The 14669-nt window shown below is 40.7% G+C and overlaps 1 protein-coding gene across 1 annotated transcript in view; it reads right to left on the reverse strand.

The window, feature by feature from the left end:
- The window catches only part of OCA2 (OCA2 melanosomal transmembrane protein), a 369302-nt gene that overhangs the window by 206303 nt on the left and 148330 nt on the right, over positions 1-14669 (reverse strand). Inside the window, exons 12-14 of the mRNA XM_008269748.5 lie at positions 8141-8197; positions 3585-3709; positions 2843-2981 (exon numbers count right to left, since the gene is read on the reverse strand). Of these exons, the coding sequence (XP_008267970.2) occupies positions 2843-2981; positions 3585-3709; positions 8141-8197 (321 nt within the window). The remainder of the gene's footprint in view (positions 1-2842; positions 2982-3584; positions 3710-8140; positions 8198-14669) is intronic.

Below are 14669 nucleotides of genomic sequence, written 5' to 3' on the forward strand. Positions count from 1 at the left end.
GGATAGCATCTGTAGTATGCCATGGAGGAAACTGGGAATGGTCTGACAGATTGTGCCTTGCCTTCAACTTCTATGTGGTAGTGACCCATAGCCTGTATTGGATGATGCCCCACCATTTAAATCAGAGCATTTAGATCTGGGGCTCTAAGGGAAGACTCAAAGTGAAGCACAGTTGATGCAATTTGTATCCAAGAAAGGCATCATGCCTAGGGTTTGACACTAATAGTAATATGATGCTCATTGGCGCAGTTCAACTGTTGCAGCACTCATTAACACATGGGCATAAATAGCAGGGAAAAAAAGAAAAATAGCAGAAATTGAAAGCCAGTCTCTAAAACCATTCTAAGCTAAAAAAAATGTTTAATTAAAATAAAAACGGCCTAAGAAAATAAAGGAGCCACATCCTCACTTGAACTATTTCTATACCATTGTACTCTAATCTATTTTTTCTACTGAAGTTTAGTTTCAGGTTTTAAACTTTTGCCTTTCATTCAGTTTGAATTAAATTTTGTAGATAGCTGGAGTCGTGTAAAACCTAATTTTTTTCTGCAAATCAATACCCATTTGTTCTAGGACTGTTTTGTGGAAAATACTATCCATTGTCTACTAGATTGGCTTAGCATCTTTGTCAAAATCAGTTTTTCATGTATGTGAGGGCCTATATTTTGGCTCCCTACTTTATTCTATATATCTATCCATCTTAATACCAATACCTGTCAGTTAAAGTGCCTTTAAAATAAATCTTGAAATAAGCTAGTACTGATCCTCCTAATTTATTTTAAGCTATTCTAGATACTTTTAATCTCTATCTGTATTTTAGGAACATCTTGTAAATTTCTACCAAAAAATGGTTTTGAGGATCATTGCATGAATCTATAGTCCATTTTGGAGAACAGTTATATATTCATTCCTCAGATCCATGAACAGAATATACCTCTTATATAGGTCTTCTTTACTATGCAATATGATATAGTTTTTAGTATACAGGCTATGTATATGTTTGATCAGATTTACCCAAAAGTATTCTATATATTTATGCTATTGTAGATTACATTTTTATTTCAATTCTAAATTATTTAGTCATAGAATTCAGAAACTTGATTTTTTGTATATTGATCTCATATCCTATAATCTTATAATTATACCAATTATAAGAGCTATTTTGTAGATTGAATCAGATTTTCCACATGGACAACTCTGCCACATGCAAATACAGACTGATTTTTGTTTTTGTTTTTGTTTTTTGACAGATAGAGTAAGACAGTGAGAGAGAGAGAGAGAGAGAGACAGAGAGAAAGGTCTTCCTTCCATTGGTTCATCCCCCAAGTGGCCGCTATGGCTGGAGCTACACCAATCCGAAGCCAGGAGCCAGGTGCCTCCTCCCAGTCTCCCATGCTGGTGCAGGGGCCAAGAACTTGGGTCATCCTCTACTGCCTTCCTGGGCCACAGCAGAGAGCTGGACCAGAAGAGGAGCACCGGGACTAGAACCCGGTGCCCATATGGGATGCTGGGGCTGCAGGCAGACGATTAACCAAGTGAGCCATGGCACTGGCCCCTAAAGACTGACTTAATTCTTTGTTTACAAAATGGATAACTTGTATTTCTTTCCTTGTGTATCCTATAAGCTGCAGCCTCCAACAAAGAATTGAACAAGGGGCATGCAATGTGGTGCAGCAGCTTAATACAGCATCCCATCCTGGACTGCCTGCAATCAAGTGCTTCCTCTGTTTCCAATGTATCTTCCTGCCAATGTGCTTGGGAGGAAAATGATGATAGTCCAAGTATTTGGATCCCTTTCATTCATGTGGAAGACTGATGGAATTCCTGGCTCCTTGCTTTGGCCTGGCCCAGAGCTGGTAGTTGCGGGCATTTATGGAGTGAAATAGTAATGGAAGGTCTCTCTCACTCTCTCCCCAAAACCACACTCATAAGAAGAAATGAAAACAGACATCCTTGTCTTGTTTAGGATCTTACAGGAAAACACTAAATTTTCCACAATTAAGTATGATGTTGCATGTAGGTTTTCCATCAAGGTTTTTAATGTTCTCTTCTTTTTCCAGCTTACTGAGATATTTTATCAGTAATGGATATTGGATTTTGCCAAGTTTTTCTACATCTATTGAGATGATCATGTGATTTTCTCATTTAGTCCGTTAGGGTAGTAAATTACATTGATTGCTATTTAAAGCTTTAAGAATTCATGGCTATTAGGTATTGATGGCTACACTGTAGGCCCACCATGTTCTAGAGAATCTGGGTATAACTTGGATGCTTTGATGAAAATATATACTCCTTGATCACCCTGGGGAACTTCTTGTTGAATTTCTTCCCTGTTATTCTGTAACTGAGGTGTTGTGTACCATTGTTACGAAATTATATTAATAAGGACTTTCAAAGATTTCTAAAAACCTTAATTTTTCTAATCCTTACAAGAAATTTTAAGTTCTTCATCACTGAACTTCTACTACAGTTGAGAAGAATCTCATTTCTGCAGTGACGGAAGACACATCACTTTTTTCTTAATATTAGAAGAAAATTCAGTTCCGATTAATACAACTGATGTATCACAACTAAATAAACCTTGTCATCAAATAGTGTGTTTAAAAATTTATCAGAACAAGCACTGAGACAATTCAGATCAGTTCAGTCTACATTAGAGGATCCCTCACCTAATATCCTACTCTTGAGATGACTAACAGCACCTACTATGAAGAGGTGATCTTCAGAATATGGATTTTCATTAACACTTAGAAAGGATTCTACCACGCTGGGAGAGTGCCAAGGGAGCATGTCCAGGACAATACTTGGTAGTTTGAAGGCAACACTACTCCCCGGTACATACCATCTTCCTCAACTCCTGGTTGGAAACAATAATGACATTGGGTGGGTCCCCAATGGCAGTGGCAGCTCCTCCAATGTTTGTGAAGATCACTTCCGCGATCAGGACTTGTCTCGGATCAAGGTTGAGCACCTCACATAATCTGTCACAAATGGAAGAAAATAAAAGTAGTGCCACTATTCACATCATGGGGGAAAAAAAGAATTGGAGTTAAACTGAACAGAAGTTCTCTTTCCCAAAGAGAACCCCACAGAGTTTTTCCAGGCTAAGCCCTGACTCTGGAGCACCCAGACAGTCCTACAATCCTCCAAGTCTCTGGATTTTCCATATTCCCACTATACACCCCTGTGAGGCCAAGCCAGGGGCTCTCACGCCCGTGTGTATAACCTGCTGAGCCAGCCCAGGTAGAAGATGCTGATAGGGGAGAACAAGAACCTGATGGTCTGGGACAAAGATCCTTCTCTGCGCATTCCCCAATGAAGCATAATCTCCAGGAAAGCAAGAACTGTGTCTTCCAGTGTCCTGCAGGCCATGCTATTGTCACAGTGCTGTCTGAGGAGTGCCCTGAAGTCACACAAAACCAATGCTCTCTGGACTGGAATGCAGTGAGTTGTTCTGCAGGAAAACGGTTGGTGCTGTCTCTGCCTTACCACATTTTCCTGCATGTAAGAACAGAGCCTCAAGCCAGAGCACACAGCTGCCCTGAGACCAGCTGCGATACCCTTGGTGGAAGTACTCTGCAAACCTTATGGTCACAGGAGTGAAGAGGAGCATCGTGGTGACGTTGTCTAAAAAGGCTGAAAGGACGGCAGCAATGAGACACAGCATGATGATCATGGTCCACACTCTTCCCCGGGACAGGCGGTAGGCCTGGGACACACACACATGCAGGAAGGAAAAAGCCAAAATCAGCAGGTTCATAGAAGAGATGCTACTTTTCACTATTGATTCTAAGAAACAGGGATCCACATCAACGTTGTATGATGGGTTAAAAGTTACACCCACAGAGCCCTAAGTCTGCTAAGATAAGATTATGCAGCCGGTGCCGCGGCTCGATAGGCTAATCCTCGACCTGCGGCACCGGCACCCCGGTTCTAGTCCCAGTCAGGACACCGGATTCTGTCCCAGTTGCCCCTCTTCCAGGCCAGCTCTCTGCTGTGGCCCGGGAGGGCAGCAGAGGATGGGCCAAGTGATTGGGCCCTGCACCTGCATGGGAGACCAGGAGGAAGCACATGGCTCCTGGCTTCAGATCAGCACAGCATGCTGGCTGTAGCAGCTATTTGCGGGTGAACCAACGGCAAAGGAAGACCTTTCTCTCTGTCTCTTTCTCTCACTGTCCACTCTGCCTGTCAAAAAAAATTTTTTTTAAAAAAAGATAAGATTATGCTGGTCAAACTAGGGACCACAGTCCCTGGACATTCTAAATCCATTTGGGCCTGCACTCTCTCTCCTTAATTCTTTTTCACAATACCCCCATGACAGGGGATTGTCACAAGGTGAGGAGCCTCAATCCCATTAATGTCATCTAGTATTTTGGTTAGACAACCTGGACTGTGTCATTTGGGCTCCATGAGACCCTAACGGCTGCTTATCTTTTGGAGATGTAAGGGTATTGGGAGGAAGATGGAAGGTATTTACCTGGAATGTGCATGATATTGATCAATGATGGCAAAAAATCATAGCTTGGTTCTATCTTTCAGAGTTTGCAAAGGGCTTTGCTGAGTAAATATTTTTTAAATAACTTTTGGCTTCAAAAAATGTCAAGCATAGAACTAGTCTTTGCACTACTAGTAATGAGATATCACATTACATTTGTTAGAATAGCTTTTTTCCAGTCATTTGCAACAAAATGGAGGAATCTGGAACACATCATGCTGAGTGAAATAAGCCAGTCCCAAAGGGACAAATACCATATGTTCTCCCTGATCGGTGACGACTGACTGAACACCAAGAGGGAAACCTGTTGGAGTGAGGTGGACACTATGGGAAATGGTGGCTTGATCAGCATAGCCCTGACTGTTAATGAACAACTTAATACATTATCCCTCTTAGTAGTTTTTTTATCTGTTCTACTTAATATGACTGGTTTAGATCTGTAATTGATGCACAGTTATTCTTAAGTGTTGAAAATTAACTGAAATGTGATCCCTGTTGAACATGGGAGTGGGAATGGGAGAGGGAAGAGATGTATAATTTGGGACATGCTCAGGCTGACTTGCCCCAAGTGGTGGAGTTGGAAGCATACCAGGGAATTCCAATTCAATCCCATCGAGGTGGCATGTACCAATGCCATCTCACTGTTCCAGGTGATCAGTTTCAGTTCACAGTTGGTCATGGTGAAGGGACTGGGAGTCAAAGGGAGCACATAGACAAGTCTAGTACCTGCTAATGCTAACTGATGGAGTAAATAAAGGGGAGAGTGATCCAACATGGGAAGTGAGATACTCAGCAGACTCATAGAATGGCAGACGTCCTAAATAGCACTCTGGCCTCAGAATCAGCCCTAAAGGCATTCGGAGCTGGCTGAAAAGCTCATGAGAGTATTTCAGGCATGGAAAGCCAAGACACTCTGGCAAAAGATCTCTGCGAGTGAGATCCCAGTGGAAAGAACAGGTCATCAAAGAAGGAGGTACCTTTCTCTGAAGGGAGGAGAGAACCTCCACTTTGACTATGACCTTGTCTAAACAAGATAAGAGTCGGAGAGCTCAGAGGGCTTCCATAGCCTTGGAAACTCATGACTGGAGCATAGGGAGACTACTGATGCCATAGACAGGAGTGTCAATTGGTAAAGTCAACAACAGGAGTCACTGTGCACTTACTCCTCATGTAGGATCTCTATCCTTAATGTGCTGTACATTGAGATTTAATGCTATAACGAGTACTCAAACAATATATTTCACTTTGTGTTTCTATGGGGGTGCAAACTGTTGAAATCCTTACTTAATGCATACTAAACTGATCCTCTGTAAAAAAAAAAAAAAAAGAGAGAAATTATCAATTCCCAACTTGACTCTCACTGGGATTAAACATGACAATAGGTCTGCTCTGATTTCATCATCATTTAAAAAAATCATCTATTATTTTTCACTTTATGTTTCTGTGTGGGAGCAAACTGTTGAAATCCATACTTAATGTATACTAAGCTGATCTTCTGTATATTAAGATAATCGAAAATGAATCTTGATGTGAATGGAAGGGGAGAGGGAGTGGGAAAGGGGAGGGTTGTGGGTGGGAGGGACGGTATGTGGGGGAAGCCATTGTAATCCATAAGTCGTACTTTGGAAAATTATATGCATTAAATAAAAGTTTAAAAAAAAAAAAGAATAGCTTTTTTCAAAACAAGAAAGATAACAAGTATTGGCAATGAGCAGAGGAAAGGGAACTTACACACTGTTGGTAGGAATGTAAATTGATACAGCCATTATGGAAAACAGTATACAGGTTCCTCAAAAAACTAGAACTAGAACTACCGTGTGAATCAGCAATCCCATCTCTCAGTATATATAGAAAGGGAATGAAATTAGCATGTCAAAAGGAAATCTGTACTCCCAAGCTCATGGTAGCACTATTCACAGTAGCCAAGACATGCAGTCAACATAAGTGCCCGTCAGCAAATGAATGGGTAAAGAAAATGTGGTATATACAGTGGAACACTATTCAGCCCTAAAGAGGAAGGAAATTCTTTCAAATGTGATATCGTGAGTAAAGCTGAAGACATTGTGTTCCATGAAATAAGCCAAGCACAGAAAAGCAAATATTGCATGCTTCATTCACTTACGGAAGTTTAACAAGTCAATCTCAGAAGTAAAGAGCAGAACGGCAGCTACCAGGGGCTGGCAGGGTCAGGAGGGAAGAGAATGAGGAGCTGCTCATGAAAGGGCACCAAGTTTCAGACAGAGGGCTAGGTTTTGAGATCCATTGTATAGAAGAGTAACTATGAAAGGTCTTCAAAAGGTTTGTGGAAATAGGGGAGGGTTGTGGGTGGGAGGGACGGTATGGGGGGGAAGCCATTGTAATCCATAAATCGTATGTTGGAAATTTATATTCATTAAATAAAAGTTAAAAAAAAAAAAGAAAAACCTGCACATGGAGTTCAAACCTTGTAAAATCGAAATAAACTTCTTTTTTGATACTACACTCCACAGACTTTGGAGGGCACCTCTGTACAGTTAACAATAATGTATTATATATTTCAAAATTACTAAAAGCACATTTCAAATGCCTTACCATAAAAAAAGAGAGGCAAACAAAATGATGCATACATAAATTAGTTTGATTTAGCCATCCCACATGTGTATATGTGAGGGTGCTTCCAAAATTTCATGGAAAATCCATAAACTTTTTGAAGCCCCTGCATGTGTTTGTGTGTATTCATCTATATTTATAAACATCGTACCATACCCCATACGTGTATATAATTATAATATGTTAATCAAATATAATATTACTAATAAACTTTTAAAATAAGACCTTTAAGGGATTTTTAAAAACAAGTATGCTTTTCTCTAACTTAAAAAAGAATGAGTCTGTGTATGATCAATATTTAGATAGTAATCATTAAAGTTCTTCATCAAAAGACAAAATAATCAGAGGCTAATGCCTTAAAATATTTAAATGCTCTAACATGCAAAATAATGTTTGATGTGTAGCTCTCATCAGCTGATTCAAATAATATTATGCAAATATTCAACCTGACTACTCTTTTCCTTGATAGCCTTCTTCATGTATTAATGCAGAAGCTGAAAGTGTCACTCAGGCCGGCGCCGCGGCTCACTAGGCTAATCCTCCGCCTTGCGGCGCCGGCACACCGGGTTCTAGTCCCGGTCGGGGCGCCGGATTCTGTCCCGGTTGCCCCTCTTCCAGGCCAGCTCTCTGCTGTGGCCAGGGAGTGCAGTAGAGTGCTTGGGCCCTGCACCCCATGGGAGACCAGGAGAAGCACCTGGCTCCTGCCATTGGATCAGCGCGGTGTGCCGGCCGCAGCACGCTGGCTGCGGCGGCCATTGGAGGATGAACCAACAGCAAAGGAAGACCTTTCTCTCTGTCTCTCTCTCTCACTGTCCACTTTGCCTGTCAAAAAAAAAAATAATAAGAATAAAAAAAATAAAAAATTGAAAGTGTCACTCAGAAACATACAACTTAGCACAGCAACTGTAACCAGCATTGCAAAAGCAATTTGGAAAAACAAGATGGAATTTTAAACATTTCTTTAAAGAATAGTTTTGATTCACTACAATTATAAAATCAGAGAAGCAAACACAGCAGCTATTAGTGCACAACAATTAAATGCAACATCACACTTACCTTTACAGCACAATAATCAAAAAATCCAGTTTCTGAAAATATGGCTACAAGGATCATCTATGAAGAAAAGAGGGAAAAAAGACCAGGAACATCTTACAGCAAGTTGACACATCAGAGGCATCAGTCACACGTTTGAACTGTGAGCTCTGGAAGCTCCTCACCCTCTTGGTTAAAAACCACTATTTCTTAGTGTAACCTACCTACTAATTCTTTGAATAGAGGCTCTTGCTAGTGGTTTTGTACCACCTGTTTTGTCCAGGAATTTTCTCCCAAGGTACATTATCATCCTATCTAATCTTCACACTAAATACCAGGTGTTATTACTCTCTGCCTTAACAACCAGGAAAAGAGGATCAAAGAGATGAAGAAGCTTGCTCACAGCCACAGAGCTGGAAGCAGGGAAGGAAATGGGCCAGTATGAGGCTTTCTGCACCTGTCTACACAAGCAATGCTTACATGTTTTAAGAGGGAGTTTAAAACTGGGTTAAATGTTGTTTCTGAAAATAAATTGATTTTTGTCACCAATTTGATTGCACATGAAAATAACAACAGTTTTGTTAGAAAGATTATTCCCTGGATTCTCAATGAAGCCAGAATGCCTACACACTAACTTGTGTTTCTTTCTACTGATGACAATGAGCTGGTGAAAGCAACCAGTCTTAATGCTAATAAAAAGTAATGTCCCATTCATTTCTGAATTTAATCAATCAGAGATTTTTAAGCAGCCTGAATTTCCTGGAAGAGTCTCTATTTCACCTCCTAAAATGGAAATTATCATATGTTAAACTGGTAATGACAAAATACAGTTTCACACTCTGTTTCTGCCACTTAGGAGCAGTTCAGCTTTAAGCAAATATATATATATATATATATTAATTAATCCTTCTTTATTTCCCTCCCCTTACCTTTTAATGTTCTGTACCTTGTAAGACTGTTATGGAAATTTGCCAAAATTCCATAAATTAAAGTAGTTCTTAAATAGTAAGCCCAATATTGGCTTTCAAATAAACTATGCAAAAAATTCCCAATGAAAGTTTTGATTCAGTACAAATACCTTCCTTGTCTAGGGTAACCACCAGTGTCCATCCTGACCAAAAAGGCCCTGTGGGGCTATTTGTAGAACATGTTACCTCACACAGCAATGAAAGGTGCACACGAGCATGAGCAAGCAGCGATGTGAGTGGATATCTGTGTGGTCTTTCCTTTGTTGTCACGGGGGTTCGCTCCACACATTTGCTGACAGAGCCACACAAGAGACACTGGGACTCAGGAACCCAGATACGGAGGAAATGGGGCAGGAACCTGGTTATGGAGACTTTCATTGTACTCCTATAGTTACTGAATCATAGAAATTACATTCTTATTAAACCTGACTTCAGTTGAGGAAAAAGAAACCATGTTTATGGGCCAAATTATGACACACACCGCTCCCCAAAACCTGTATGTTGAAGTCCTAGCTCTCAACACTTCAGCCTGTGACTGCACAGGTCTTTTCTAAGAGAGGTAATGAAGAGATAGGTAAAGACCTAATGAGGTAATAATGTTCAAATGATGTTCTATGATATACCTGACTCCAATAACTCTGGAGTCTTTATAAGAAGAGGTTAGGGCACAAACACAGGTCACATGAAGACACAGGGAGAAGACACTACCTACAAACCCAGGAGACAGGCCTCAGGGAACACTAACACTGCTGACACCTACATCTTGGACTTGTAGCCTCCATACGTGTGAGGAAATAAATTTCCAGAGGCCGGCACTGTGGTGCAGTGGGTAAAGCTGCTGCCGGTAGTGCTGGCATCCCATATGCGTGCCGGTTCGAGTCCCGGCTGTTCTACTTCCTATCCAGCTCTCTGCTATGGCCTGGGAAAGCAGTAGAAGATGGCCTGAGTCCTTGGGCCCCTGCACCCACGTGGGAGACCCAGAAGAGGCTCCTGGCTCCTGGCTTCGGATCAGCACAGCTCTAGCCATTGCAGCCAACTGGGGAGAGAACCAGTGGATGGAAGCCCTCTCTCTCTCTCTCTCTCTCTCTCTCTCTCTTTCTCTCTCTGCCTCTGCTTCTCTCTCTGTGCAACTCTGACTTCCAAATAGATAAATAAAATCTTAAAAAAAAAAAAAAAAAAGAAATTTCCACTGCTTAACTCACACAGACCAAGGTGCTTGCTATAGCAGCCTGACCAAGCTAATACACCATTGTTCACTTAATTTTCTTTCTTATAAATACTTAGACAGCTGACATGTCTCCTTACTTCCATCCAGATGCCCAAACCCTATGTACTTATCTAGACCCAATACAAATTACTTCCTCTGTTAAGCCTGGGTTCAGAGCATTGGCCGCCCCACATGCTACCCATAGAGAGCAACAGCATTACTTTGGGTCACACTAAAGCCTACAGCAGTGCTCTCTTCCTCTCTGTCTCCTGGCTACTCTGTCTCTGTCTCTCTCTCTTATGCTCTCTTTCCTCCTCTTTTCCTTCTTCGCCCCTTCCCTCCAGTCCATTGGGTTCCCCCAGTAAACTCTTTCCCTTACTCTGGTGTTTGGTGTGTTTTTGTGGCAGCCTTACGTTGGTGCTGTGACCCGGATCCAGGCTCCCCTAGTGACTTTGCTCTCCCTTCGGGGCTCTCTGAGCTGCTCTGGGGTCCTGAATTTCTGCCAGTCACAAAACACACCCCTAGAACTCCTTCCACAGCACTGAATGCTCCGTGATCTCCATCCACACACTGGCCTTTCAAATTCTAAGACAAGACACAGAATGGGAAATTCTCACAGCGACTTCTACTTCAGTTGTGGTTCTACTCTTGTCTGCTCATCTAAAAGTCCTAGCTCTTGGTGCCAACCACAACTTCCAAAGGCTTTTAGTCTCTACGGATGCTGTGTCTGGGCAACAGTGGGTGTGGGTGAAGACTCAACCTTCTGTTTCCCATCTACAGGCTAAGCCCTGGGTTCCAGTGGGCACTTGGGTGATGACCCCGCCTTCTGCTCCCATATCCTCTCATTAGTCAGATGGCCAGGATTTCAAGGATACTTGCTATCGACCAATCTGACTCTATAGGTTGCAATGGGAACCTTCTCTTCCTGTGTTCCATCTGATTCTCCTCTTGGTAGCCTCCTCAGTAATATGGTCCCTCCCAAACTGGCTCCAGCCCACAAATGTTGATGCCTCATTTTTCTCTGTAATTGAGCATGGCCCATGTATGACCCTAACAGACAATCAAAGTGGCCCCTCCATGGTATATCTGGCCCTGATAACATTCAAGATCTTTATCACTTCTGCGAGTGTTCAGGAAAATGGAAGGAGATCCCGTATGCTCCAGCTTTTTCTGTCTTCAATCTAAACCTTCTATGTGTACTTCCTGCTCTTTGGCCCAGATCCTGTTGGCATCCAAAGTTTCTACTAGAGCTCAAAGGCCTGAGCCAAAACCTCTGCCTACTACGTTTGCGGCCCCAACTCTTCACTGTCTCGGTTCATTGTACCTCCTCCTCCCACCCAGGAATTCCGACATTATCTTAGAACCAGGCTTGGTCCAAAGTCTACTCTCCCTGTTTTATCAATGACCCTCCAGCAAGTTTGGGAATGGCTGTCTCCACACTTTCACTCTCCAGCCCTTGTCCTCCAACTGGTCTTTGCCCCTCCCTTTCTTGTTCCAGTTCTACCATAAGAATAGCAAGAGAATGGTAATCCCATCCTTTTGAGCTCCCTGCTTATTGAGAAACAAATTAGGTATCCCACCCTTCTGATGGCTCTTTTGTTTTATCATGAGCAAGCCAGAAAGGAAAATCAGGTCTTTTGACCTCCACTTCTTGTCTTGTCTCTGGCCCACCATCACCTTTGGGAACTGTGTTGCAGCTGCCTGAACCTTTTTTTCAGAGGCAGTCCCAAGTGGCTGACTGACTATGATGTCATGGTCCTAAGGTGTTTTTAGTGTAAAAAAAAAAAAAAAAAGCAACTGTAACTAGACACTGAGTTTGAAGAAATTTCTCTCTTCAAATCTAGGAAGATCACTACCTTTAAAAATATTGCTTTGTAACTTGCTGGACTTATTTTGCAATTTATTTTAACAGGTTTCCAGGTAATCAGTACTCAATGAAACAGCAATGAGTAATTAGTATTTGTTTTAGATGAATACAATTTTAATTTTAATTGAATTCAGATAGAGATATAATATCAGCATCTTAAGTCATTTACGTGTAACTGCTAATTTAAATTGAGTAAAGGCAAATGAGATAAATGCATCTAAATGTAAACTTTGGTAAATTCAGCATGTTATATTCTATAGAAAAACTATTTGGGTTTAACAAATATGTTTTCATAAACTGTCCATAAAAATAGTTCAACACTGCTTAAAATAACTCAGGCTGAAATTTGACATGTTACCTTATTTAAATCTATTATGTTTTCTTGACATCTCTGCTAAATTCTAATTGTTTAAAAACAGCTGAGTTTTTTATTAAGAGCTATGGGTTATTTAAATATATGCTTATTATAAAACATTTGAATAATCACCTTGTAACAATGATCAAATTTGGTCTATATTATGTCATGATGTTAAGGGATCTTATTTCAACAAGATATTTTAAGCCTTCTAGGCATCCTGACAGGCATTCAAAAAATAAAAGTTCCAAAGAATTTAGATTTTGAAATTTCCAGTAAATTTGGACTTTGATTTTTCCAGTTTGGATGTATGTCTCTCATCTTGTAGAGACACCAACTAATCGGGCTATTTGGATTATGTTAGAAGTACTGTCAAGATGTAAAGTGGTGCTAAATTTTATATTTTTATAATATAAAATGCTACTGATATAAATGTCTGATCTTGTGTTTCTAGACATGATGGTTATCTTAATGAGAAAACCCTAGAGGCCTAAAAGGGTTAAATGCTTTCTAAAATCCTACAGGTGCTTTCAAAAATACTGTGTGAAGTAAGCAAGTGCCTCTTGTTGGGTAATGAGTTTATAATTTTAAACATGGCTATTTAAAGTCTTTTGTCATCCACAGGTTTGTATAGGTTCCAATGGACTTTTTCCAGCCACATATATTGTATTCAGTGCTTTGGGATAACTCTGTAAACAGATGAAGCCAATAATGCATTACAGGTACCAACTGAGAGAAAATATGGTTAACTGAGGTTACTAAGAGCAGAAAATAATTTGAATCAATTGGTAATTTACAAAAAGGAGTTAAATATTTTTTAAAAAACTATTATTTAAACTGCTTTATTGTTCTATCTTGTGTGTTATATGTGTATATATTGTATGTTTACATGGGAAAATTTATTAAGAGCTTTGTTTTAATTGGTTTCTAGATAAAAGATTGCTCATCAATTTAAATGGCTAAAAGTAATCAAAGAGAACATTTTGATTCATGTGACCTGAATCTCTGTATCAGATGTTTTAAATCTGTTGGTAGAAACTAAAAGCATTTTTATATGCTTGTGCTTGAATTTGCTGGTTAAACAAGCTACACCATGTTAGAAATTCAAGAGATGCTTCCAAAGACATATATTCTTAAAATTTATGGAAGGAATTGAACCTTCTGGTAAATGTTTTCCTAAGTTGTTATTCAATGATTGAAACTGCTTGCCAAGTTTTCACTTGATATTGCTATTGTCAGTGAGCAATCTGGGATTTGCTCCCTCATTTCTCTATTCCCTTTGAGGTAGGAAACTAATTCTATTCTGAAGGACTCTCCAAGATGCACAATTTGATCTTTATATCTTATAAAAGGGATGGCTAACATTTTCTGTAATAGCATAGCTAAAGTGAAAGCTTAAATTATAATTTCACAACTAGACTTACTTTCCCATGGGCACAGTAAACAGGCAAAGCCTCCTTCTCAGACCAAACAAAGGGAGAGAAAGTTTTAAACTGAGCATATAGTTTTCCTCATGGGCATTGTCTACCTCAGAAAAACCACTACCAGAACATGCCTGTGATGACAGACTTCTAATTTAGGCCACCAAAGATTAGATAGGACTTGAGCACCCCCTTGACTTGCATCCTCTGGTCTGCTTTAACAAAACCAGGAGGAAAAGAAAGCTAGGCATCAGAAGCAATGTAAAGTTAGGTGGCAGGCCTATTAAAGACTGCTCTGTACAGCGATCTGCCCTCAAAGAGACCCAACAAGCCAGTCCACTGCATTGGTTTTCGATGTGGAAAGCCAGGACTTCAGCAGAAGTCAGCTTATGAAGAGCCCTGGCAGCCCTGCCAACCAAGAGTTGGATCACTAGAAATGGAACTGCCCTGGAGTCAAAGGACGCCTAGGTCAGAGCCACAGGTCTTGCTGCCTCCAAGCTGAAAAGCTCTTCACTTGGCCCAGCTTCCAAGGTGACCATTGCTGCTGAGGGGATGGCCAAGTAGGGTCAGTGACATTGCAGGCAGAACTACAAATTTCCTATTAGAGATACCACTTGCCCTTACCTGGCCAGCTCACCTCCCAGGCCAGCTAGGTAATGGAATACAACAGGGTATCTTCCCCAAAGAGGTTCACACCTCCCTTATGATGCACCCCATGTGAAGAGATAGATAGGT

Source organism: Oryctolagus cuniculus, chromosome 12, assembly GCF_051225735.1.
Source record: "Oryctolagus cuniculus isolate XC-2025 breed Fujian yellow rabbit chromosome 12, ASM5122573v1, whole genome shotgun sequence".
NCBI classification, from domain to species: domain Eukaryota; kingdom Metazoa; phylum Chordata; class Mammalia; order Lagomorpha; family Leporidae; genus Oryctolagus; species Oryctolagus cuniculus.